This window comes from Geotrypetes seraphini, chromosome 4 (genome assembly GCF_902459505.1).
Source record: "Geotrypetes seraphini chromosome 4, aGeoSer1.1, whole genome shotgun sequence".
Classification (NCBI taxonomy): Eukaryota; Metazoa; Chordata; class Amphibia; order Gymnophiona; family Dermophiidae; genus Geotrypetes; species Geotrypetes seraphini.
In genome coordinates this window covers 196,403,356-196,430,342 of record NC_047087.1, presented here as the reverse complement: position 1 = coordinate 196,430,342, position 26,987 = coordinate 196,403,356, and the positions used below count along the sequence as shown (strand labels likewise).

The window sequence follows — 26,987 nt, the reverse complement described above, 5'->3', positions numbered from 1 at the left end:
ATCCCCAAAAGACTACCGTGTTTTCCCGAAAATAAGACCTACCCCGAAAATAAGCCCTAACATGATTTTTAGGGTAGGTCTTAATATAAGCCCTATTCCCCGGAAGTCTAACCCGAATGTCCCTGGATTCACCAGCAGCAGTGCTCCCCCAACGCCCAACCCCCGCTGAACTCCCATCTTTCCATCTCTCCCTCCCGACCGATCCCCATTCACTCTCCAACCACAAGACCTACAAAGAGCAGCGTCATCAGCACTCTAAACAGGCTGCTTCGCGGCCTTCTCCCGCCAGAGCATTCCCTCTGCCGAATCATTGATGTCATCAGTAACGCGACGCACGGAAGGCACTGGTGGGAGAAGGCCGCAAAGCAACCTGTTTAGAATGCCGACAACACTGCTCTTTGAAGGGAGGTATGTAGGTCTTGCGGTCGACGGGGTTTGGAAGGGAGGAAGAGATGGAAGGATGGGAGGATTAGCGGGGTTCAGCTGCGTGAGGGATGGGAGGGAGGGATAGAAGCTGTGAAAGGGTTCTGCTGCACAAGGGATGGAAGGGATAGAAAGATGCTATGCAGTGTAAGGGTTCTGCTACACAGGGGGATGGGCGGGATAGAAAGATGCTGCAGAGGAAAGGCACAAGGGGATGGGTGAGAGAGGAGGAAAGATGGTGCACATGTGGAGGAGAGAAAGGAAAGAGGAAGAATTGGGGTGAAGGAGAGGAAGTGAGAGATGATCATGTACATGAAAAAAAAATAAGCCCTATCCCGAAAATAAGCCCTAGTGCATTTTTTGGGCCCAAAATGAATATAAGACACTGTCTTATTTTCTGTAATGGCGCTTAGGAATAGGCGGTTGATAAATCTTTAAATAAAACAAATAAATATAGACTCAAAGAACCTAAGTACATTGTTTCACATTGATCTTTCTTCCACCTATTTATTTGACACTGAAAATATTAATAAATCCTACCAAAATTACAAATATATGCTGCTTTAGTACAACTAAGAATACTACTACACCAGTCATGGGATTTCTTACCAACTGGGAAAAGCTTGTTTTTAGGGCAGTTTCCAAGCTTGGAACATGCACGTTTGGGTCTGGCCTCTTCTACTAGTATTCCAAGGATCGCATCGGCATATAAGAATGCAATGGACATGCACATCTCTAACGAAGATCTTGGTAAAAAGATACATACATATTCCAATTCCTGTTTTATGCGTTCCTGAAGTACAAAATAAGACAAAAAGCATGATAACTGCACAAACTGAATCCACTAATCCTCGCCCCATTCCACTTAACCAGTCATTTATCACAAAGCACAGTTACTTACCGTTAACAGGTTTTATCCAAGGACAGCAGGCAGATATTCTCACATATGGACGTCATCCACAGAGCCCCAGCACGGAAGGTTCCAAGTGCGTCACCACTTGAAGAACTTTAGAAAGTTTGCGACCGACCACACATACATGAGTGCCTTCCCGCCCGACATAGGTGCACGGCTCCTCAGTTCAGTTAACCAGCTAAGAAGCCAACCAGGGGAGATGGGTGGATTATGAGAATATCTGCCTGCTGTCCCTGGATAACACTTGTTACAGTATGTAACTGTGCTTTATCCCAGGACATCCTCTTCAGACACTTTGTGATTTTGATAAATTCAAAAAGATCAATACACTATCTCAGTGGATTAACAGTTATAATTTGTTATGTATGGGATGTCAGATTGACCTTATGAGTTTACTAACTCATCGGGTCTGTCAATTCTTCATTCATCCCTATTTACTAGAGTCTTCATCTTATTATCTTATTTCATTTGCAAGATTAGTTATAAATAATTTAAATAACTTAGCTTTTAAGCAGTACTATTTCATTATTCAATTGTATTTTTCCAGCACTTCAATTACATACCTATATTATAATAAAATAATCAATTTCTTTCCTCAGAGTAGGATTACAGTTCCTAAAACACTATCTTCAAAGTTTAGTAGAGTTCAACATATTAATGCAACAATACTTTAATTTTGGATCATACTTATACTCTAAAACAGTGTTTCTCAACACACAGTACGCGAGCCGCTTGTTGGGAATACACGGTAGTGCTGCCCGATTCAATTGAATGGATCTGCTCCCCCTCTCCACCAGTCAGTAGCAGGCAGCATGTGGGAATTGCTGCCAATACCGCAACGCGATTTAATGATGATTCGCCTCACCTCTGACTCCAACCTAAAGTAGCAGTGGTAAACAGGTTGCTCCTGGCCTGCCCGCTGGGGCCTTCCCTCTGCTGCATCGCCGACATCACTGATGACGCAGAAAAAGGAAGTCCTTGTGGGCAGACCAGGACCAGCCTGTTTACCAATGCTACTTTAGGTTGGAGTCGGAGGCGAGCTGAATCGGCATCGAATCAGGGGCAAGGGGAGGTTAGCAAATCATTATTGAATCTCATCATGATATCGGCAGTTGAACTCATGGAGGGACAGAGAGAGATGTTGGTTGGGGGAGGGAATGAGAACTGGATGAGAGGAAGCGTGCAGGAAGCAGAGAGAAAGAGATGGACTGGTGAAAAGGAGGGAGAAAAGTTGAAAGTAGCAGTAGAGGGAGTGGGAGAGATGCACCCTGGATCTCTCTTTCCCCACTCCCTTTGCAGCAGGGGAGGTAATGAGAGAGAGAGAGAGAGAGAGGGAGACATGTTGCCAATGGGGACAGAGAAGAGAGGAAGAAAAGTTGGACTCATGGAGGGACAGAAAGAAATGTTTGTTGGGGAATAGAATGAGGTCTGGAGGAGAGGAAACATGCAGGAAGCAAAAAGAAAGAAATATTGGATGCACAGTCAGAAGGAAGTGCAACCAGAGACTCATGAAATCAAAAGACAATTAATATAGGAAAAATGAGTTTATTTTCAATTTAGTGATCAAAATATGTCAAACAATACAGAGCATCTGCGAAAGTGCAGAATACAAGCAATAATATGGAAGAAAAGTTGAACAGTACCGCAGAATACCATCCATCAATCAAGATTGGCTAGAATCAACATAGTACTCTTCTAAACATTGGCCTCCATCTAAATGATGAACATAAACTGTAAAGGCACCGTACAGATGCTCTGTATTGTTTCTTGTTGCCTGATTGCCTTTGATTCCTTAATAAACATGATTCCAAAAAAAAAAGTCAGTTTTGAGAATATATCTGCTGTCTATATTTTACACTATATTTGTCTATTTTTCTATAGTTGTTATTGAAATGACTTTGCATATTTTAAAGTCATCTGCCTTGACCTCTTTGACCCCCCCCAATATAAATAATTGACATTTTCTCTGTGAACACAGTGTGCTTTTGGGGGGGGAGGGTTATTTTGTGGTTACTAGTGCTGCCCGATTCAGCCTACTGAATTGGTTTTTCGATTCAATTCGATTTTCCTGCCCAATTGGGTGTTTTTTTCAAACATCCTGGTGGGTTTATTTTATAGCCTCTTCATCCCCTTTGCCTTCTCCTAACCACACTGGCGCTGTGGTGTAAACAAAATAAATGAGCAAAAAACACTTTTCCTCTCTCTCTTAAATCCTAGCCCACGTTTGCGGTCTAACACCTGCTCTGGCAGGATACACGTTTCAAATCTGACATATTGTAATCACAAAATGGAAAATAAAATTAGTTTTTCTACCTTTTGTTGTCTGGTCATTATTCAAATCTTGTTGGTCCCAGGCTCTGGTTGTCTTCTGATAACTTGCTTGCCAGGGTCTACTTCTTTTTTCTTTCTCCCTGCTAACCATCCATCTTTCATCTCTGTCCTCCCCTTCCGTTTCCCTTCTCTCCTCCGGAGGTCTGGCATCTTTCTTTTTTTTCATCTCCATCCACAGATACACCTTTTCTTAACTACCATTTCATCAAGCATCTCTCCCTCCTTCCCCACCACCCCAGGGTCCATCATCTCTACTTTTCTTTTCCTAACTACCCTCCTATCCAGTATCTCTATCCTTCCCCTCCACACCATCCCTTGTGTCCAACTTCTCTCCCTTTCTTTTCCTTCCCTCCCTAAATCCCATTGTCCAACATCTCTCTCCCTCTCCTCTATTTTTAGACCCATTATTTCTTCCCCCCAAAGTCTGGCATATGCACGTCTCTTTGAACCCCCATTCCCTCCCTCCGTGTACTTCTACACCAGGGCCCCCCTCCCTTAAAGGTCTGTCCCCCATGAAGGCCTGCTCCTCCCCCTTGAAGGCCTGCCTGTTCCCCCTGAAGGCCTATGCCACCATCCCTGGCCTGTCCCCTTTTTGAAGGCCTTCCCCCCCTTAAAGGTCTGCACCCCCCTTAAAGGCCTGCACCCCCAAGGCCTGTCCCACCCCCTGAAGGACTGCCTCCCCGAAGGCCTGCCTGCCCCCCTGAAGGCCTATGCCACCATCCCTGACCTGTCCCCCATTAAAGGCCAGTCCCCCCCCTAAAAGGCCTGTCCCCCCCTAAAAGGCCTGCACCCCCCCCAAGGCCTCTCCCACCCACTGAAGGACTGCCCCCTGAAGGCCTGCTTGTTCCCCTGAAGGCCTATGCCGCCATCCCTGGCCTGTCCCCCCCTTTGAAGGCCTGTCCCCCCTTAAAAACCTGTTCCCCCCTTAAAGGCCTGCACCCCCCAAGGCCTGCGCCCCCCAGGCCTGTCCCACCCCCTGAAGGACTGCCCTCCCCTGAAGGACTGCCCCCCCACGAAGGCCTGCCTGTCCCCTCCTGAGGGCCTATGCCACCATCACTGGCCTGTCCCCCCTTTGAATTCCTGTCCCCCCTTTGAATTCCTGTCCCCCCTTAAAAGCCTGTTCCCCCTTGAAGGCCTGCACCCCCCCAAGGCCTGTCCCACCCCCTGAAGGACTGCCCCCCCCAAAAGATTGCGCACTCCCTCCCCATCCCCACCCCACCCCCGGGAAGGCCTCCGTGTTGCTCCTGGCCTCCCTGAACCGTTTACCTTACTGCTGGAGGCTGCAGCCGAAGATCGCGGTTACAGCATCTTTGTGTTCCTCCTCTGACGTCAGAGGCAGGATTGTAGTGGAGGAAACAGCTCAGAGCACAAAGACGCTGTAACCATGATCTTCGGCTGCAGGCTCCAACAATAAGTTGGGGGAGGGCTCACACATACATACCAGAGCAGTAAGGATCCACCCTGGTGTAGCAAGTAAAACCCACACTTCTGAGCCTAAGGTAAGTACCCATAGTATACACAATTCTGAGCCTAAGGCAAGTACACTAACGGGGATAGGCATATCATCAAAAATTTGGAGAGCAATGTATGTTAATGCACACAGCTTGGGCAACAAAATCCTGGAACTAGAAACAGAGATAAGGAATGCAGACCTTGACATAGTAGCGATATCCGAGACCTGGTTCACAGACTCGCATGGGTGGAATATGGTTATACCAGGCTACAATCTACTTCGAAGGGACAGAGAGGGCAAATTAGGAGGGGGGGTAGCACTATACACTAAGGATAATATCAAAACTACCAGGATCACAGAGGTTAGATACACAGGGGAATCACTTTGGGTAAACCTGGCCAGAGGGAACGAAAAATGCCTTTACCTCGGTGTGGTATACAGGCCTCCGAGACAAAAGGAAGACGAAGACAAAGAATTGATTGAGGACATAGAGAACATCACTTTGCGTGGTGACACAGTACTGTTAGGCGACTTCAACATGCCAGATGCAGACTGGAACACCCTCTCAGCAACTACGAGCGGTAGCAAGAGAATAATAACCTCCATTAAGGGTGCACAACTAAAACAAATGGTATTAGAGCCCACCAGGGAAAAAGCAATACTGGACCTGGTACTCACAAATGGAGACAGTGTCTCGGAAGTATCAGTGGGAGACACGCTGGCCTCCAGCGACCACAACATGGTATGGCTCAACCTCAGAAAAGGCTTCTCTAAATCAAACACAGCAACGAGGGTCCTCAACTTTAGGGAGGCAGATTTCGACCACATGAGAGACTTTGTCCATCAAGAGCTGCAAAACCATGCAGAAACTGACAATCCGGAAACTATGTGGTCAAACCTAAAATCCATCCTGAACGAAGCTTCTAGCCGCTACGTAAAAACAGTAAGCAAACGCCAGAGAAACAAAAAACCACAATGGTTCAACAAGGAAATTTCTGACCTCATTAAAATGAAAAAAGAAACATTTATTACCTACAAACATCTTGGGAAAAGGGAGGCAAAAGAAGAATATCAGGCCAGATCTAAGGCTGTCAAAAAGGCAGTCAGGGAAGCCAAACTTCAAACAGAGGAAGATCTAGCACGGAACATTAAAAAAGGGGACAAATCCTTCTTCAGATACATTAGCGATAGGAAGAGAAACAAAAATGGAATAGAACGCCTTAAGAAATCAGATGGAAACTACGCAGAATCTGATACTACCAAAGCAGAACTGCTAAACGAATACTTCTGCTCAGTATTCACCTGTGAAGCACCGGGAGATGGTCCGCAACTACAAATAAGAAACAGCCAAAATGACCTGTTTCGTGACTACGAGTTTACACCTAGTAATGTCTACCACGAACTTTCAAGACTCAAAGTAGACAAAGCTATGGGGCCAGACAATCTACACCCCAGGGTACTCAGAGAGCTGAGTGAAGTTCTGGCTGAACCACTATCCGTACTCTTCAATCTTTCCATGCGCACGGGAATAGTACCCCTAGACTGGAAAACAGCTAACGTAATTCCACTCCACAAAAAGGGCTGCAGAACGGAGACAGGAAATTACAGACCGGTGAGTCTTACATCCATAGTGTGCAAACTCATGGAAACACTGATCAAACAGGAACTTGACAAAATTCTAGATGAAGAAAATCTACGTGATCCACATCAACACGGATTCACCAGGGGAAGGTCCTGCCAATCTAATCTGATTGACTTCTTTGATTGGGTGACCAGTCATCTGGATGCCGGTGAGTCCCTTGACGTGATATACTTGGACTTCAGCAAAGCTTTTGATAGCGTTCCACACCGCAGGCTGTTGAACAAACTAAAATCGATGGGATTAGGGGATACATTCACAACATGGGTAAGGGATTGGCTAGATGGTAGGCTTCAAAGGGTGATGGTAAACGGTACCCCCTCCAAAACGTCAGCAGTGATGAGTGGAGTACCTCAGGGCTCCGTCTTAGGGCCGATTCTATTCAATTTATTCATAGGAGATTTGACCCAAGGACTTAGAGGAAAAGTATCACTGTTTGCCGACGATGCCAAACTATGCAATATAGTTGGCAAAAGCAACGTGCCTGACTTTATGACGCAGGACCTAAGACAGCTTGAACAGTGGTCATCAACTTGGCAGCTGGGCTTCAATGCTAAAAAATGTAAAGTAATGCACCTAGGCAAAAAAAATCCACACAGAACTTACACACTAAATGGTGAAACCTTGTCCAGGACCACGGTGGAACGTGATTTAGGAGTGATCATTAGCGACGATATGAAGGCTGCCAATCAAGTAGAGAAGGCATCGTCCAAGGCAAGACAAATGATGGGCTGTATCCGTAGGGGTTTTGTCAGCAGAAAACCTGAAGTCATAATGCCGCTGTACAGATCCATGGTGAGACCTCATCTCGAGTATTGTGTTCAATACTGGAGACCACACTACCGAAAAGATGTGTTGAGAATTGAGTCGGTTCAGCGAATGGCTACCAGGATGGTTTTGGGGCTCAGGGAACTCACGTATGAAGAAAGGTTAAAAAAACTGAGGATGTACTCACTGGAGGAGCGAAGAGAGAGAGGGGACATGATTGAGACCTTTAAGTATATTACTGGGCGTATAGAGGTGAAAGATGATATCTTCAGTCTTACAGGGCCCTCAGTAACCAGAGGACACTTGCTGAAAATCAGGGGAGGGAAATTTCAGGGTGATGCGAGGAAGTACTTCTTCACTGAAAGGGTGGTAGATCATTGGAACGAGCTGCCTCAGAGGGTAATTGAGGCCAGCAGCGTGTTAGATTTCAAAAGAAAATGGGATATTCATGTGGGATCTCTAGGAGAGTAAGAATCAGGGAGTGGGTCATTGGTATGGGCAGACTCGATGGGCTATAGCCCTTTTCTGCCGTCAATTTCTATGTTTCTATGTTTCTAAGGTAAATGGTTCGGGGAGGCCAGGAGCAACATGGAGGCCTTCCCTGGGGGGGGGTGCGCAGTCTTGGGGGGAGCAGTGCTTCGGGTAGGCCAGGAGGGAAGCTGGACTGCAGCACTTCCCGACTGACCCTCCCTCCTCGCCCTCTAAAACAGGTGCGGCAGCGGCCAGCCAGCAAGAGCAGTGCTGCCACTCCTGCTTTAGGGGGGCGAGGGGAAGGGTCCGAATCGGGAAGCTGATTTTTTTTAAAAAATTTAAATCTATTCGAATCGATTCACCTGAGTGAATCGGTGAACCGATTCGAATCGTGAATCGGGCAGCACTAGTGGTTACTATTATGTATTAATAAAATTATATTGTGTGTATAAGGAAAATGGATGGAAGAAATTGCATTACAATTAGTACTATTATAATGGAGGTGTAACTTGAGCAGGGGTACTCAGTTGGTATTTGTTAGGCTTAAGGGGTACTTGAATTGAAGTTGAGAAATACTTCTCAAACCCCCACATCCCACTAAAAACACTAGTTGTATCTCTGGCTCACTATCCAAAGTGCCCAAATAGTTCATACCTTAATTGTGTTGTTTTCCAGAAATTTACCAACTTCTGTCATATATAGCTCACAGAGAATAGAGTCACACTTCATCAGGAGCGTGTTATTCTGTCATGGAAAGTAGAGCATTTAGTGATAGTGCAGACTGACTACAGCAGATAAATGAAAGCAGATTTAAAAAAAAAGAATTAGAATTATAGGTAGCAATCAGGGAATAAGTTTAAGGAGGTGGAAACCTGGCAAATGGCTAATGTATACAAAGAGAAAATATACAAAAAGGACAAGAGAATGAAAATATCAATCAAATACCTCTTCTGTACATATTCAACCTTCTCAAGTGTACAGAAAAAAGGCCTCGGTGTTCACAGTGCTCAGTTTAATCCAAGCAAGCCTGAAGTAGTCAAATGAGCACACAATAATAGACCAAAAAAACTCCACCATTATTCAAAACACTTTTCTTTTTTTTTTTCAACGTGGTCTTCAAATAAGTCTTTTTTTTTGTATACAACAATGTAGTACATTTGATTGAATACAGAAAAATATTAGAGATTACACCATTTTATACAATTAGTATATAGAACCATAACTTTACCCACCCACCCTTCTATCAATTATTAATAATACAAGACAACTTTATTTATTACATTGATATGAAGAATTAATATCAATTTCTCAATTACAGAGAAGGCCGGATCATCCATAATAGATTTGATAGATTTAACATATGTAACACCAATCTAGTGTTATTAGAAGAACCCCGTTTGGTACATTCTGATGATATAAGGGAGAGCCTTAGCTAAGCGTATAACTTAGCCAACAGTTTACCATCTACATTAATCAAAGAAATAGGCCTGTAATTTGAAACCAACATAAGATCTTTATTTGGCTTCGGCAAAACAATAGTTAAGGATTCTGCCATAGTACCTAATATGCAATCTTTAGTTAGTTGAGCCTGATATAGATTTAGCAAATAAGGTAATAGGGTAATTTGAAATGATTTATAAAATTCCACCGTGAAACCATCACCACCTGGAGCGGATCCAACTCTAAGGGACTTCAATGCTGTTTGCAATTCCTTTATCAATATGGGCACTTCGAGACTACCTTTCATATGCTCGGTGTTATACCTCAGCATATTACTGACATGTTCAGCATATTACTTACTGACATGTTCAGAATATTACTGATATGTATCCTCAAGTCTGCTTACCTGACATCCTGACCTCCAAAGAACAGTAAGACCAGATGGTCTCTACAATAACCTTGCTTATTTGAGATCCTGACTTCCTTTATTTGAGTGACAACTGGATAGCATCAAAGAGACAATAAACTGCAACACCTCCTTGCTTATTTGAGATCCTGACCTCTTTGATCTCCACAGGACAGTAAGACCAGATGGTCTCTACAATAACCTTGCTTATCTGAGATCTGACCTCCTTGATCTCAAAAGGACAGCTGAGCTAACATCCTGACCTCATTGATTTTCAAAGGACAGTAAAACCAGATGATCATCAGTAAAGACAGATGGGAAAATACATCAAAAAGAAAGGGACAGTGACAAATATCTGCTATGTTGACCTTTTTGACCTAGGAGTTGCCAAAACAAATAACAAAGGACCAGTACCAGCTGTCTTACTAAGAGGCAAGCAGTTTTCCCAGCTTTTCACCCAATATAAAAGACGGGACTTGCCTCTAACCTTGGAATCCATGACGTTTGGAGGGAGAATCCACGTCTCAAGGGACAGTCCTTTGGTCCACCCATCTATCTATTGCAGGGATTCCCAATGGTGAAGATGGTCGTTATATGGGGTCAAGGTGATGCTATTTTATATTTAATTCTTATATATGTATAATAAAGTGTTATTGTTTATGCTTTATATTGTATGGGTGCTTTTCTGAGTGTTACTTATCATCCCACCTGTCAGAAATTAGTGGCGGAACACTCGGGAATTTTAAGACCCTTAAAAATTCTATACCATCCTTTTCTTTATTTGAATAAAGCTCAGAAGAATGCAAAGTTTTGTAAAAATTCAAATTGTTTTAGAATATTTCCAATTTGTAAATGAATGTCACCTTTTTCGTCTTTCATCGCAACCAGTGTTCTCCTCAGGGCCTTTTAACCAGGCACACCGCCCAGCTAATTAAGATGACCGCCCGGCGAATCCTTCTGCTGCCATCGATGCTCCTTTCCGGGCTGACTCCGCCAAAAATTTTGTTTTGACGCCTGCCTTTTTTGCCAGCATGCTTTACTTGCTTTGGGCCTTCCTCGTTGCCAGGTCCTGCCTACTTTCTGTTTCTGCGAAGGCAGGACCCGGCAGCGAGGAAGTTCCCGAAGCAAGTAAAAGCAGTAAGTTGTAAGCTGGGAGGGATGGGAAGAGAAATGCTGCTGCTGTATCGAATAGGGGAGGGGGAAGAGAAATATTCTGCTGCTGCACCCATTCTGGGGGGAAGGGAAGAGAAATGTTGCTGCTGCACCCAATTTGGGGGGGAGGGGGAAGATAAAAGCTGGTGCACCCAATGGGGAGGGGGGAGAGGAAGAAAAGTGCTGCATCAGCACCCAATTGGGGAGGGGGAGGGGGGATGAGCTGCTGCAGCAGCACCCAATTGGGGAGAGAGAGGGGATAAGGAAGACCAGGTAAGGGAGAGGAGAGGCAAGAGACACCAAGACTATGGGATAGAGGGAAAGGAAAGGATCTACCAGACCATCGAGGGAGGGAGAGATGTCAGCGCATATGGGGGGAGGGGGGAGGGAGATGCCAGGGCATGGGGGAGAAAAGGGAAGGAGATAGCGATGCCAGACCATGGGGTGGGGTGGAGTGGGAAGGAAGGAAGGAAAGGAGAAGAGAGAGATACCAGAGCATAGGGGAGGGGGTGAAGCTGAAATGAATCATGTACAAAGGAGAGAAAGGGCACAGGATATACAGTTTATTGAAGGGACATAGAAAGAGGGAAGATGCCATATGGAACAGAGAAAGGGCAGACAGTGGATGCAAGAGGCAGAGAGAAGGTGGACAGTGGATGGAAGGGGTAGAGAGAGAGAGGGCAGAGGCTGGGTGGAAGGGGCAAAGAGAGGACAGATATTGCATGGAAGGGAGTGAGGACAAATGCTGAATAGAAAGAAGAGAGCGAAGAGAAGACGATTAAAGCAGAAATGACAAAAGGTAGAAAAAAAATTGTTGCTTTACTTAGAATCAAGTAGTATTGTAACTGTATTAATTAAAGTTTATAAATAGGAAATTGAAATAAGGCAGTTTTTTGGGACTAAACCCCTTTCCTCAGGTCAGGACAGGATATCATAACAGCAGGGGTGCCCAAATGGTCGATCGCGATCAACCAGTAGATCGCAAAGGCAATGTAAGTCGATTGCATTGCCTTTGAAATCTTTCTTCCTGCCTCCCCGAGCCAGGCCAGGCGCATACAAGTGCCAGACTCACAAGACTTCACCTCCAATGTCAATTCTGATGTCGGAGAGGTAGTTCTGAGCCAGCCAATCGCTGCCTGGCTGGCCTGGAATTTCCTCTCCGACATTAGAATTGACATCAGAGGTGAAGTCTTGTGAGTCCGGCGCTTGTACGTGCCTGGCCTAGCTCACGGAAGCAGCAGGGAGAAATCGGCGTTGTGGCTTAGGGGGTAGTGAAAGAATCAGGGAAGTGGAGAAATCGGCACGATGGCTTGGGGGGGGCAGGGGGAGAGAGAAAGAAAGACAATCAGGGGAAGAAAGAGAGAGAAAGAAAGGCAGAAATAAAGAGGGGGTAGGGGGAGAGAGAAACAAGCAGTCAGGGGGATAGAGAAAGAAAGAGAGACAGAAAGAAAAGGGAAGTGGCAGAAAGAAAGAAATATTGGATTTACAGTCAGAAGAAGGAAGTGCAACCAGAGACTCATGAAATCACCAGACAAAAAGGTAGGAAAATGATATTATTTTCAATTTAGTGATCAAAATGTATCCGTTTTGAGAATTTATATCTGCTGTCTATATTTTGCACTATGGCCCCCTTTTACTAAACCACAATAGCGGTTTTTAGCGCAGGGAGCCTATGAGCATCAAGAGCAGTGCAGGGCATTCAGCGCATCTCCCTGTGCTAAAAACCACTATTGTGGTTTAGTAAAAAGGGAGGGGGTATATTTGTCTATTTTTGTATAGTTCTTACTGAGGTGACATTGGATAGAGTCATCTGCATTGACATCTTTGATAAAACCCTGGAATATAAATGATAATTAACATTTTCTCTGCGTACAGTGTGCTTTGTGTTTTTTAAAATTTTATTGTTGGTAAATCATTTTGACTTGGTCATTTTAAAAGTAGCTCACAAGCCCAAAAAGTGTGGACACTCCTGCTGTAGAGCCATTCTTGTAAGACTGGATGAGCTATATTTATCTTTTTTTTAGTTGTTTAAATTCATGCAGAAATAAATGGCTAGATTAAACCTGACATAACACCTTTCCCTTTTTTAAACCTCTATACCATTTGAAAGAGGGCAAATATCTAATTATTCCCTTCTAGCATTGGATGCTTCTTAAATTTAGTAAAAATATTCTGGCACAAGTGTCAAACCTTAAAAAGGAAGTCATATTGAGCATTGAAAAATAATAATAATTAACTAATAAAAATAGTATACATTTAGGGCTCCTTTTACTAAGTTGCGAAAATGGTTTTAGTGTGTGTTTATCGCACGCAGAATTACCACGTGTGCTAGACGCTAATGCCAGCATTGAGATGGCGTTAGTTTTCCCGCGTAGCGCGGGAGTTTGTACGTGCTAAAAATGTTAGCCACCTTAGTATAAGAGGGGGTTAATTTTCCCCACCACCAAATTTCCCCATCCCGCCTCACCCAGCTACTTTTTCATGCCACCCGGCTAGAAAAAATTTCTGGGGAGAACACTGATCGCAACAATTTTTACTTTCATTTTTTTCGCTTTGAGGTAATTAGTCAATAATCTTCCCGCTTTATTCGAGTTTCCATAATACAGAGCTTGTTGAGAAAACAAATCTTTCCTTGCAAACTGTGAGGAAATCTCATTATATTTATATTTAACTTTTAGTAGGGCTTGTAAAGTATCATATCCCCACTTTACTGTTAATTTTGCCTCCAATTCCTTAATCTCTTTTTCCAAAATAGCAAATTCCATATAAAGTTTTTTCCTAACATGTGCCACAAATGAAATAATCTGCCCCTTATGGCTGCTTTAAGCGCATCCCATAATATTTCCTCTGAAATTTCTTTTGATACATTGATTTGAAAATATTCCTCCATTTTTTGTCGAATTTTTTCAAGAAATTTTGAATCTGCAAGCAATGTATTATTGAATCTCCAAAAAGGTCTTCCCATATCATCTTCATCAACCCTCAATTCAATCCAGACACCACTATGATCTGATAAGACAATTGGGTCTATGTTAGCTTTTATCACATTTTGTACTAATAAATCTGAAACAAAAATATAGTCTATTCTTGAAAATGAATTATGAACATGGGAACAAAATGAAAATTCCCGAACATTAAAATGTAGGATCCTCCATATATCTTTTAAACCACAAGACTGTACCATTATCTAACCCCATTGACTTAATTACCCTGCTAGAATTTTTATCCATCAATAGATCCATGACAGCATTAAAGTCCCCAGCAACTAGTATTTTAGAAGTAGCCAGTGGCAACAGTTTCTGAAGAGATATAAAAAAATTCTGATTGATTAGAATTAGGGGTGTAGATATTAAAGAGCGCCAAATAATTTTTCCCAGATCTCATTTGCACATGCACCCACCTTCCTGAGGGATCTTTATCTTTTAAAGTGAATATAGCCATACATCTCTTATGGACCGGAATAGTCACTTCTCCTTTTTTCCCTACCGCCGGAGCATAGAAACAATGCTTTACCCATCCTTCTTCCAGCTTTTTTGATTCTACTTCACATAGATGTGACTCCTGTATAAAATATATATCTGCAGCCTGCTGTTTCAAAAAATTAAGTGTTTTTTTCCACTTAAATAGGGTGATTTTGCCCATTGACATTTAATGAAAAGATTTTAAGATTCATTTTATGATTATTATTAACCTGAGCTTCAAAGAAAACCTACAGAAATTCATTTTCCTACCTTCCCTTTGTTGTATCCTTACACATCCATATACCCCTTAACCCCCCCCCCCCATATAAATAATACGAATGCTTGAGAACACCCATATAGACAAGTGATTTTAAAACTCCCCCCAGGCTTATCCACAACTATTCTCATATGTTACTAATGACCTTAGATGTTATAAAGATATTAGACCTAAATTTGTTATCTTTTCCAATTCACAAGGCACTTACATTAATTCAAAGCAAATTTTGATTTAGACTAAATCATACACAAATATTTCATATACCCAATAAACACAAGATCTCTCTACATAACTTATAGATGTTATAAATACACTTAAATCCTATATTTATTATAATGCCCAAACCGTTTTCAATTTTCCTCCATCCTAGCAATGAAAATATTGAGTTTTTCATTGGATCTAATACATGCCCATACTCTTTCATATTATCTAGTCAATTAGCTGAACCAATAATAATTGGTTATTGTCTGTCTTTCTGTCTCTCTCCATGCCCCTGTGTCTTTCTTCCTTTCTTTCTGTCTCCCTCCCGCTGTTTATCTTTCTTTCTTTCTCCCTCCCTCCCACTGTCTGTCTTTTTTCTATCTGTCTCTCTCCCTGCCACTTATGCAGCAGCAGCAGCATTTCCCTCCCCCCATTTCCCTGTGCAGAAGCTGCAGCAGCATTCCCTCCCCCTCCATTTCCCTGTACAGCAGTATTTCCCTCCCCACCCCACTTCCCTTTGCAGCAGCAGCATTTCCCTCCACCCACTTCCCTGTGCAGCAGCCGCAGCTGCATTCCCTCCCCCTCCATTTCCCTGTGCAGCAGCATTTCCCTCCCCCACCCCACTTCCCTGTGCAGCAGCAGCATTTCCCCCCACACTTCCCTGTGCAGCAGCCGCAGCAGCATTCCCTCCCCTCCATTTCCCTGTGCAGCAGCATTTCCCATCCCCACCCCACTTCCCTGTGCAGCAGCAGCAGCAGTATTTCCCTTCCCCTCCACAGACTACCTAAATATATTTATTTTCCATTCATAAATTATATTACCAACTCATCTCTTAATATTCCCTATTATATCATAATCAAATGCATTTCATTTTACTTTTCCAGTTTATTTCCACCACTAACCCACATTAATCTATTACCCTCCCTTAGGTACTATTGTTATTAAGTTATACCTATTAAAATTATACATAATACATATGATTTTATATATTTATATATTACAAGCTTATAATGCCCCCAAATCATAAATTTCAATGAGAAAATAAAGACTCCCCTAAGTACTATAATATGTAAATGATCCTATTGTTGTTTACATTTATAATATTATAATAATATTTAATTTAATATGGGTTGTTGTTTTTTTCAAAAGAAAAAAAGATATGAATTTAAATACAGATCAGTTCTACTCTCAAATGAGGTGGTGTGGAACTATATTCAGCAGGATAGTGGTGGAAAAAAAAGTGGAAACCATTGAGGAGTCCGGTACAGATCAACGTAACTAGAAGTTCTACAGCACCAAAGTCCCAGAGAATGCTCGAAGAACAGAAGAACCCAAGCAAAAAAAAAACAAACACACAAAAAAATTATAACATTCAAAGCAAAATAATTTGAACCCCATGAGAAAGTCTTGAATTTTTGTGTGTCTGTTAATTGCATCATGCATGCAATTTAGAAAACACAAAAGTCTTTATACTTGGTCTTCATGGAACGCAAAATTCTTTGGTCACAAGGCCATATAGTAAGGATGTCAACATTGAGTGGGAAGTAAATGGCAGAAACACTTTTCACAAGAAGTTCTTGAGATGGATATACAGAGCAGTTCCTAGAACTAGTTAAAAAAATTGAGCTCTAGTTCAGCTTCTCTACAATGAGCTCTTGTTACTGGCAGAGTGGTTATGGAACCAATCACTAAATGTTTCTCTGATTACCCATGCTTTGTTAGCATAATACTCCGCAGGTAGATGACATACACTCTTCCAACATCAAGGATGTTGGCTTTTTCCAATCACTGCAAACTTTATTTGTGGGTGCTCGAAGCTTTGTTACATGCAAAAAAAGTTATCCTGTTATTTGCATTGTAGTCCTGTACCTCCACCCACCTTACTTTTCAGCTAGGGACTCACCAGCAAGTGTGGCTGCATTACCTCTGCTTGTCCCTGGAGAAAGCCAAGTTGCATACCTGTAACAGGTGTTCTCCGTAGAAAGCAAGGGACACTTGCCCGCCATCCCCTCTTGTCACTATTTCAATTAGCTAGTTATATAACTGACAGTTGGAAGGCGTCATCCCAGAGGGAAGGTAATCCGCACATGCTCAGTAGGGGAAAAAAAAAAGTCTACTGATTCTAGGGGAGAGCTTCCGCATGCAGGCTCAGTCGAAGGACTGTCCTTTGTGTCCTTAAAACCAGATGGTGCTTGTTCATCAGTGATTGTCAATGTTTTTCTAGGAACATACTCGTATCACCAGTAGAGCTATTTCATTAGCACTGTAAATTTGTTCAGGACCAAGGTTTCCATTAGATATTCTCTTAGAAAATTCATTGATGTAACTTTCAGCACTTCTTAAATTTCTGAAGCCAACCTTCTGAACAGTCACACTCGCCATCTATGTTCAGTTCTTGATTGTATTTTGGGCTTGCTTCATTACTATCAAACCAGTTAATGGCATGTGTTCACGCCTTCTTTGCCGAACCCACTCAATCAGCACATGATCTAAATCTTTGTCTTATGTCCTATGCAATGTTTTTGCTGGTTCTCAATTTCTGGTCACCACTCTCACTATAAAACATTCACAACTTTTTAAGTCATATGGTTGTTGTTCTCACACCATATTCTTCAGTCAGTGTACAGACACATACCTTCATCAAGCTTCAATACATTAACTTTCTGTGCTATTGACAGAGATCAACACTTCCTTTTCTGCTTCTCACTGCCACCCTGAGTGGAATCTACAGCTCTTCTCTGCATTTTCCAGCTCTCTGACTTGAATTGTGCAAAGATCAGGAGAAAAGCATGCATCTGCATTTGGTTTTGGATGTCACGGAGAAACTGACTACTTCTGGTTTGCATCAAATTTCGGTTTTTGGAGCTTTTCAGATTTTAGAATTTCAGGTAAAGGATTTTTTTTACCTATATTATGGGTTTAAAAAAAAAATAATACAAGGTAGTGCCCCAGAACTGGTACATTGTTTACATTTTCATCCTTCCTACCGTCAGTCTCACCAACTTCAAGACCAACTGTTAAGATAACACACTGGTTAGAGATAATAACTTTTCCAGTAGATAGGAATGGTATGCTTAACCATAGGGTACACTTATTCTCACGAGCATACTGCGGAAAGATGTCGATCACAGCTTTTGAACACCTCCTTCTCCTCCCCAATCTCTGCTGCCCCCTTCATTTCATACCAAAGCATGTGAGAGCTCTACAGAAAAGGATAGGAGAAGGAGGGACTTGGGGAATTCCCTGAACCAAGGTTCTGATCTGCTCATAAAACACTGACAATAATGAAACTACAATTTATAAAGTGAATGACAATTCCTTCTATTTCAAGGTCCATGGAAATGACATATATTGTCTATTTGAAATTCTATTTAACATGCATTATATACAAGTAAGACATTGGATTAGTAACATCCACCCTAATTCAAAAGAAATTCTAATAATATCAACTCAGAGCAAAGAAGCACAATCATTACCATCCACACAGCAGGGCTAGGAACATAGATTTTAAACCTAGTCCTAGGAATAGGGAGGAAGACTATTGCTCCAATGTCCACCAGGGGAGCCATAGAGAAGCCCAAGTGAGAGCAAGCTCAGCTAGAGCAGGGCATGGTTTCCCCCTTGCAAAGCCAGTAGATGTTAGCAAGCTACTAGGCAGTTTAGGGAGGAAGCTCAGGTCTTTCCCTAAAGAAGAGCTTCCCAGCTCAAACATGGGTAATACCTGTGACCCCATGGAAGTGGAAAGGCTGGACCCACTTCAGAGTTGCTGAAAGCAGACCAGGAGATACCAATGGAGCTGCAAGGAGAGCTGGTCCCCGAGGGCTTGGAAGTGGCTTCTGAGCTGATGGAAGTAGGCTTGGCAACCCTTTTCAAGGACTGAGCAAAGAACTGTGAGTTTTGTTTTTTGGTTTGCTATTTTGGCTGAGGTGGTTTTATTTTCCAACCAGTTTCATGGACTACCTGAACTGTGAGATTGTTTGTTTTTCTATTTGTGTTCTCTGCACATTTTGTTAAGAAGCTGAGAATGCCTTTTTGAGTGGGGAGAAGTTTGCCAACAACTGGGAGGGATTTTGAAAGCTGTTTTTGTGCTTTTGCAGACAAACTTGAGGCACTCCCCTAGACCCAGCAGTGCTATAAAATAAGCTGGAGGCTTGTGTTTTTGCAGAGACTGATTGAATGTTGGTGTAGCATCGCAGAGAACTGAACTCACTTGGAACCTGCTAGGAGCAGGCTCTGATAGCCTTATTGCAAGAAGCTCGGTAGTGAATAAAACCAGAGAAGATTATTGGCAGTTGTGAGGAGAAACCCTGAACTCTCCCAGAGTTTTTTCCCTTTGAAGTTTTTCTTTTGTGTTTTAAAAGTTACATTGATTTCTGGATTTTGCCATTCTGACAATTAAATTTACTTTTGGAACTGAACTTGGAGTTGTGTGTATTGATTCTGGTTTTTGTTTGTTTTACTCATATTAATGCAGTGTCTGCAAGGTAACTCCATACTGGGTCAAATTTTAACTGTACCCACTAGGGGCACTGAGGAGTCCTGCTGGAAGGCTTTAGGGCCAGTTACAACCTTAAGCTACCAGTTTGGGGTACATAGGGACTAGACTAAGGTTACTTTTTGAAACATAACCCAAACCTAAACAGAAAACCTAACTTGCAAGCCCAATCTCCTACCCTCAGGTCACCTCTTTACACAGTAAACCCACAGTAAGAGCAGGTGCTACTATAGGACTGTTGAGGGTTTTCCAATTCATATCAGAGCGATGACTGACCAGTCAAGTCAGGACCTTATTTCAAGAACAAAATGGCATTACCTAGATTGTAAAGAGGTGTCAGCCTACAATAGGTCAGAGTGATGATCCATCTAGCCCAGAATCCTGTCCTAGCAGTGGCCAGTCTGGGGCACTTGAAACTACCCAGATACTAACAGAAAAAAAGATCTAAATAGACTTATATCTGGGAGTGAGCAATTGAGCTAATCTATTTGCCAATGGACCTCATCTCTAGAATCTATTCCAATCCTTTAACTCATTCTACTGGCCCTGAGCTCAGTATCTATCAAGAAATTTCATGGATTACAACTGAACAAAATATTCTTACATATCTTAAATATGCTACTAGTTTCATAACACTAGCACTAAATTTAAAGCATGCATAACCATGTTGCATGTCACACATTTTATAAACCCCAGTGATATCCCCCCTCAGTTTGTTTCTTCATTAGGCTAAAGAAATCTAATTTGTTTAGTCTTTCTTCAGTCATCCCCTTAATCTTGTTACCTGTTCTTGAGCAGAAGATTGAAGAAAGTTACAGACTTCATGCAGTACATTTTCATTCTTCTCCAAGAGTATGTCAAAGTAATTTACTATTAGTTTACGTATTGTGGAAAATTCACCAGAGCTTAACTGTTCTGGAGTAATTCTCTCTGTTGAAAAAGTCAGAAAATTTAAGTATTAGCAATGACACTTCATGGAACAGACTGTGAAATGTTCTAAATGGCTACACACAAGAAAAGCAGAAGAACATGAATAAAAGAGGAAGACTGCCTATTTTTTTCAGTCACTAGCACAATATTCAGTGTAAAACCATAAGTACTGGGTCTACCGTATCATTGCCATCCAAATATGGCAACAGCAGCTTAAGACAATAGCTTAAGAACTTGGAAAAAAATTCCTACTTGTCCTTCATATTTATTTCCAAATCAGAAAGAACACAAATGTGGAAACAAGTTCCAAAGCCATATTTATGTAGGTAAAAATAGCTTAATCAGTTGTCTTAAACTGTCCTCCCTCGATGTGGCTTAAAGTCTGTACATGACTTGCAGCTTCATTATGAAGAGGTGTTCGAGGATAGAGAAGGGGAAGAAAACAAGCTGATTTTCAAGTCTACAAGCAAAAAAAAAAAAGAAAAGGCCTATACCTAATTTTATACTCATTTTTTGCAATAAAACCCAGTGCATGTGGATATTTTCCCTTTGAAAATGAGTACACATTAGAAGCATCTGCAAACTCTGATGCTGATAGTTTACAAAAGCTCTCTATCCCCAAAAAACTACCGTGTTTTCCCGAAAATAAGACCTACCTCGAAAATAAGCCCTAACATGATTTTTAGGGTAGGTCTTAATATAAGCCCTAGTCCCCGGAAGCCTAACCCGAATGTCCCTGGATTCACCAGCAGCAGTGCTCCCCCCCCCCCCGCCCAACTCCCGCTGAACTCCCATCTTTCCATTTCTCCCTCCCGACCGAACCCCATTCACTCTCCAACCACAAGACCTACAAAGAGCAGCGCATTCAGCACTCTAAACAGGCTGCTTCGCGGCCTTCTCCCGCCAGAGCATTCCCTCTGCCGAATCATTGATGTCATCAGTAACACGACGCACGGAAGGCACTGGTGGGAGAAGGCCGCAAAGCAACCTGTTTAGAATGCCGACAACACTGCTCTTTGAAGGGAGGTATGTAGGTCTTGCGGTCGACGGGGTTTGGAAGGGAGGAAGAGATGGAAGGATGGGAGGATTAGCGGGGTTCAGCTGCGTGAGGGATGGGAGGGAGGGATAGAAGCTGTGAAAGGGTTCTGCTGCACAAGGGATGGAAGGGATAGAAAGATGCTATGCAGTGTAAGGGTTCTGCTACACAGGGGGATGGGCGGGATAGAAAGATGCTGCAGAGGAAAGGCACAAGGGGATGGGTGAGAGGGGAGGAAAGATAGTGCACATGTGGAGGAGAGAAAGGAAAGAGGAAGAATTGGGGTGAAGGAGAGGAAGGGAGAGATGATCATGTACATGAAAAAAAAATAAGCACTATCCCGAAAATAAGCCCTAGTGCATTTTTTGGGCCCAAAAGACAAAGGGATTGAGGGGTACAGATAAGAGCAGTGGAAGGTTTAGAGATAACTGTAGAGGTAGGCAATAAAATTAGTCAGGGACCGCTGACCAGGCAATATGCCTGATGGGCCGCCGCGTGAGCGGACCGCTGGGCTGGATGGACCTCTGGTCTGCCCCGGCGGAGGCGACTACTTATGTACTTATGTACTTAAATGAATATAAGACACTGTCTTATTTTCTGTAATGGCGCTTAGGAATAGGCGGTTGATAAATCTTTAAATAAATAAAACAAATAAATATAGACTCAAAGAACCTAAGTACATTGTTTCACATTGATCTTTCTTCCACCTATTTATTCGACACTGAAAATATTAATAAATCCTACCAAAATTACAAATATATGCTGCTTTAGTACAACTAAGAATACTACTACACCAGTCATGGGAGATCTTACCAACTAGGAAAAGCTTGTTTTTAGGGCAGTATCCAAGCTTGGAACATGCACGTTCGGGTCTGGCCTCTTCTACTAGTATTCCAAGGATCACATTGGCATATAAGAATGCAATGGACACGCAATCCTCTAACGAAGATAATGGTATTGGTAAAAAGATACATACATATTCCAATTTATCTATTATGCGTTCCTGAAGTACAAAATAAGACAAAAAGCATGTTAACTGCACAAACTGAATCCACTATTTCTCGCCCCATTCCACTTTTTATATAATTCTTTATTCATTTTTAAACTTTCAACAAGTGCACAATATAAGTAATACATAGATTTACTAACATCACTTGATAAATCTATCAAGATCATAACAAAGGTATATATATCTAAACCCTTCTTCGCCCCATTCCACTTAACCAGTCATTTATCACAAAGCACAGTTACTTACCGTTAACAGGTATTATCCAAGGACAGCAGGCAGATATTCTCACATATGGACATCATCCACAGAGCCTCAGCACGGAAGGTTCCAAGTGCATCGCCACTTGAAGAACTTTAGAAAGTTTGCAACCGACCACACATACATGAGTGCCTTCCCGCCCGACATAGGTGTACGGCTTCTCAGTTCAATTAACCAGCTAAGAAGCCAACCAGGGGAGATGGGTGGATTATGAGAATATCTGCCTGCTGTCCCTGGATAACACTTGTTACAGTATGTAACTGTGCTTTATCCCAGGACATCCTCTTCAGACACTTTGTGATTTTGATAAATTCAAAAAGATCAATACACTATCTCAGTGGATTAACAGTTATAATTTGTTATATATGGGATGTCAGATTGACCTTATGAGTTTACTAACTCATCGGGTCTGTCAATTCTTCATTCATCCCTATTTACTAGAGTCTTCATCTTATTATCTTATTTCATTTGCAAGATTAATTATAAATAATTTAAATAACTTAGCTTTTAAGCAGTACTATTTCATTATTCAATTGTATTTTTCCAGCACTTCAATTACATACCTATATTATAATAAAATAATCAATTTCTTTCCTCAGAGTAGGATTACAGTTCCTAAAACACTATCTTCAAAGTTTAGTAGAGTTCAACATATTAATGCAACAATACTTTAATTTTGGATCATACTTATACTCTAAAACAGTGTTTCTCAACACACAGTACGCGAGCCGCTTGTTGGGAATACACGGTAGTGCTGCCCGATTCAATTGAATGGATCTGCTCCCCCTCTCCCCAAGTCAGTAGCAGGCAGCATGTGGGAATTGCTGCCAATACCGCAACGCGATTTAATGATGATTCGCCTCACCTCTGACTCCAACCTAAAGTAGCAGTGGTAAACAGGTTGCTCCTGGCCTGCCCGCTGGGGCCTTCCCTCTGCTGCATCGCCGACATCACTGATGACGCAGAAGAAGGAAGTCCTTGTGGGCAGACCAGGACCAGCCTGTTTACCAATGCTACTTTAGGTTGGAGTCGGAGGCGAGCTGAATCGGCATCGAATCAGGGGCAAGGGGAGGTTAGCAAATCATTATTGAATCTCATCATGATATCGGCAGTTGAACTCATGGAGGGACAGAGAGAGATGTTGGTTGGGGGAGGGAATGAGAACTGGATGAGAGGAAGCGTGCAGGAAGCAGAGAGAAAGAGATGGACTGGTGAAAAGGAGGGAGAAAAGTTGAAAGTGGCAGTAGAGGGAGTGGGAGAGATACACCCTGGATCTCTCTTTCCCCACTCCCTTTGCAGCAGGGGAGGTAATGAGAGAGAGAGAGAGAGGGAGACATGTTGCCAATGGGGACAGAGAAGAGAGGAAGAAAAGTTGAACTCATGGAGGGACAGAAAGAAATGTTTGTTGGGGAATAGAATGAGGTCTGGAGGAGAGGAAACATGCAGGAAGCAAAAAGAAAGAAATATTGGATGCACAGTCAGAAGGAAGTGCAACCAGAGACTCATGAAATCAAAAGACAATTAATATAGGAAAAATGAGTTTATTTTCAATTTAGTGATCAAAATATGTCAAACAATACAGAGCATCTGCGAAAGTGCAGAATACAAGCAATAATATGGAAGAAAAGTTGAACAGTACCGCAGAATACCATCCATCAATCAAGATTGGCTAGAATCAACATAGTACTCTTCTAAACATTGGCCTCCATCTAAATGATGAACATAAACTGTAAAGGCACCGTACAGATGCTCTGTATTGTTTCTTGTTGCCTGATTGCCTTTGATTCCTTAATAAACATGATTCCAAAAAAAAAAGTCAGTTTTGAGAATATATCTGCTGTCTATATTTTACACTATATTTGTCTATTTTTCTATAGTTGTTATTGAAATGACTTTGCATATTTTAAAGTCATCTGCCTTGACCTCTTTGACCCCCCCCAATATAAATAATTGACATTTTCTCTGTGAACACAGTGTGCTTTTGGGGGGGAGGGTTATTTTGTGGTTACTAGTGCTGCCCGATTCAGCCTACTGAATTGGTTTTTCGATTCAATTCGATTTTCCTGCCCAATTGGGTGTTTTTTATAGCCTCTTCACCCCCTTTGCCTTCTCCTAACCACACTGGCGCTGTGGTGTAAACAAAATAAATCAGCAAAAAACACTTTTCCTCTCTCTCTTAAATCCTAGCCCACGTTTGCGGTCTAACACCTGCTCTGGCAGGATACACGTTTCAAATCTGACATACTGTAATCACAAAATGGAAAATAAAATTAGTTTTTCTACCTTTTGTTGTCTGGTCATTATTCAAATCTTGTTGGTCCCAGGCTCTGGTTGTCTTCTGATAACTTGCTTGCCAGGGTCTCCTTCTTTTTTCTTTCTCCCTGCTAACCATCCATCTTTCATCTCTGTCCTCCCCTTCCGTTTCCCTTCCCTCCTCCGGAGGTCTGGCATCTTTCTTTTTTTTCATCTCCATCCACAGATACACCTTTTCTTAACTACCATTTCATCAAGCATCTCTCCCTCCTTCCCCACCACCCCAGGGTCCATCATCTCTACTTTTCTTTTCCCAACTACCCTCCTATCCAGTATCTCTATCCTTCCCCTCCACACCATCCCTTGTGTCCAACTTCTCTCCCTTTCTTTTCCTTCCCTCCCTAAATCCCATTGTCCAACATCTCTCTCCCTCTCCTCTATTTTTAGACCCATTATTTCTTCCCCCCAAAGTCTGGCATATGCACGTCTCTTTGAACCCCCATTCCCTCCCTCCGTGTACTTCTACACCAGGGGCCCCCTCCCTTGAAGGTCTATCCCCCCTGAAGGCCTGCTCCTCCCCCTTGAAGGCCTGCCTGTTCCCCCTGAAGGCCTATGCCACCATCCCTGGCCTGTCCCCTTTTTGAAGGCCTTTCCCCCCCCCTTAAAGGCCTGCACCCCCCAAGGCCTGTCCCACCCCCTGAAGGATTGCCCCCCCGAAGGCCTGCCTGTCCCCCCTGAAGGCCTATGCCACCATCCCTGGCCTATCCTCCCCCTAAAGGCCTGTTATCCCCTTGAAGGCCTGCACCTCCCAAGGTCTGTCCCACCCCCTGAAGGACTGCCTCCCCGAAGGCCTGCCTGCCCCCCTGAAGGCCTATGCCACCATCCCTGGCCTGTCCCCCCTTAAAGGCCTCTCCCCCCCTAAAAGGCCAGTCCCCCCCTAAAAGGCCTGCAACCCCCCATGGCCTCTCCCACCCCCTGAAGGACTGCCCCCTGAAGGCCTGCTTGTCCCCCTGAAGGCCTATGCCGCCATCCCTGGCCTGTCCCCCCCTTTGAAGGCCTGTCCCCCCCTTAAAAGACTGTTCCCCCCTTAAAGGCCTGCACCCCCCAAGGCCTGTGCCCCCCAGGCCTGTCTCACCCCCTGAAGGACTGCCCCCCCCACGAAGGCCTGCCTGTCCCCTCCTGAGGGCCTATGCCACCATCACTGGCCTGTCCCCCCTTTGAATTCCTGTCCCCCCTTTGAATTCTTGTCCCCCCTTAAAAGCCTGTTCCCCCTTGAAGGCCTGCACCCCCCTAAGGCCTGTCTCACCCCCTGAAGGACTGCCCCCCCAAAAGATTGCGCACTCCCTCCCCAACCCCACCCCACCCCCGGGAAGGCCTCCGTGTTGCTCCTGGCCTCCCTGAACCGTTTACCTTACTGCTGGAGCCTGCAGCCGAAGATCACGGTTACAGCGTCTTTGTGCAGTGGAGGAAACAGGATCGCAGTGGAGGAAACAGCTCAGAGCACAAAGACGCTGTAACCACGATCTTCGGCTGCAGGCTCCAGCAATAAGGTAAATGGTTCGGGGAGGCCAGGAGCAACATGGAGGCCTTCCCTGGGGGGGGGGGGTGCGCAGTCTTGGGGGGAGCAGTGCTTCAGGTAGGCCAGGAGGGAAGCTGAACTGCAGCACTTCCCGACTGACCCTCCCTCCTCGCCCTCTAAAACAGGTGCGGCAGCGGCCAGCCAGCAAGAGCAGTGCTGCCACTCCTGCTTTAGGGGGGCGAGGGGAAGGGTCCGTATCGGGAAGCTGATTTTTTTAAAAAAATTTAAATCGATTCGAATCGATTCACCTGAGTGAATCGGTGAACCGATTCGAATCGTGAATCGGGCAGCACTAGTGGTTACTATTATGTATTAATAAAATTATATTGTGTGTATAAGGAAAATGGATGGAAGAAATTGCATTACAATTAGTACTATTATAATGGAGGTGTAACTTGAGCAGGGGTACTCAGTTGGTATTTGTTAGGCTTAAGGGGTACTTGGATTGAAGTTGAGAAATACTGCTCAAACCCCCACATCCCACTAAAAACA

General features: G+C 43.3%; 1 protein-coding gene across 5 annotated transcripts in view; it reads right to left on the bottom strand.

Moving 5' to 3' along the window:
• Window positions 1-26,987, bottom strand: part of LOC117360021 (prosaposin-like) — a 160,229-nt gene that overhangs the window by 86,999 nt on the left and 46,243 nt on the right. For 4 of the 5 annotated variants that reach the window (XM_033943565.1, XM_033943567.1, XM_033943569.1 and 1 more), the window contains exons 4-7: window positions 22,210-22,399; window positions 20,215-20,360; window positions 8,653-8,742; window positions 1,033-1,216 (exon numbers count right to left, since the gene is read on the bottom strand). In XM_033943565.1, the coding sequence (XP_033799456.1) occupies window positions 1,033-1,216; window positions 8,653-8,742; window positions 20,215-20,360; window positions 22,210-22,399 (610 nt within the window). The remainder of the gene's footprint in view (window positions 1-1,032; window positions 1,217-8,652; window positions 8,743-20,214; window positions 20,361-22,209; window positions 22,400-26,987) is intronic. The other variant, XM_033943566.1, reaches the window with a different exon arrangement.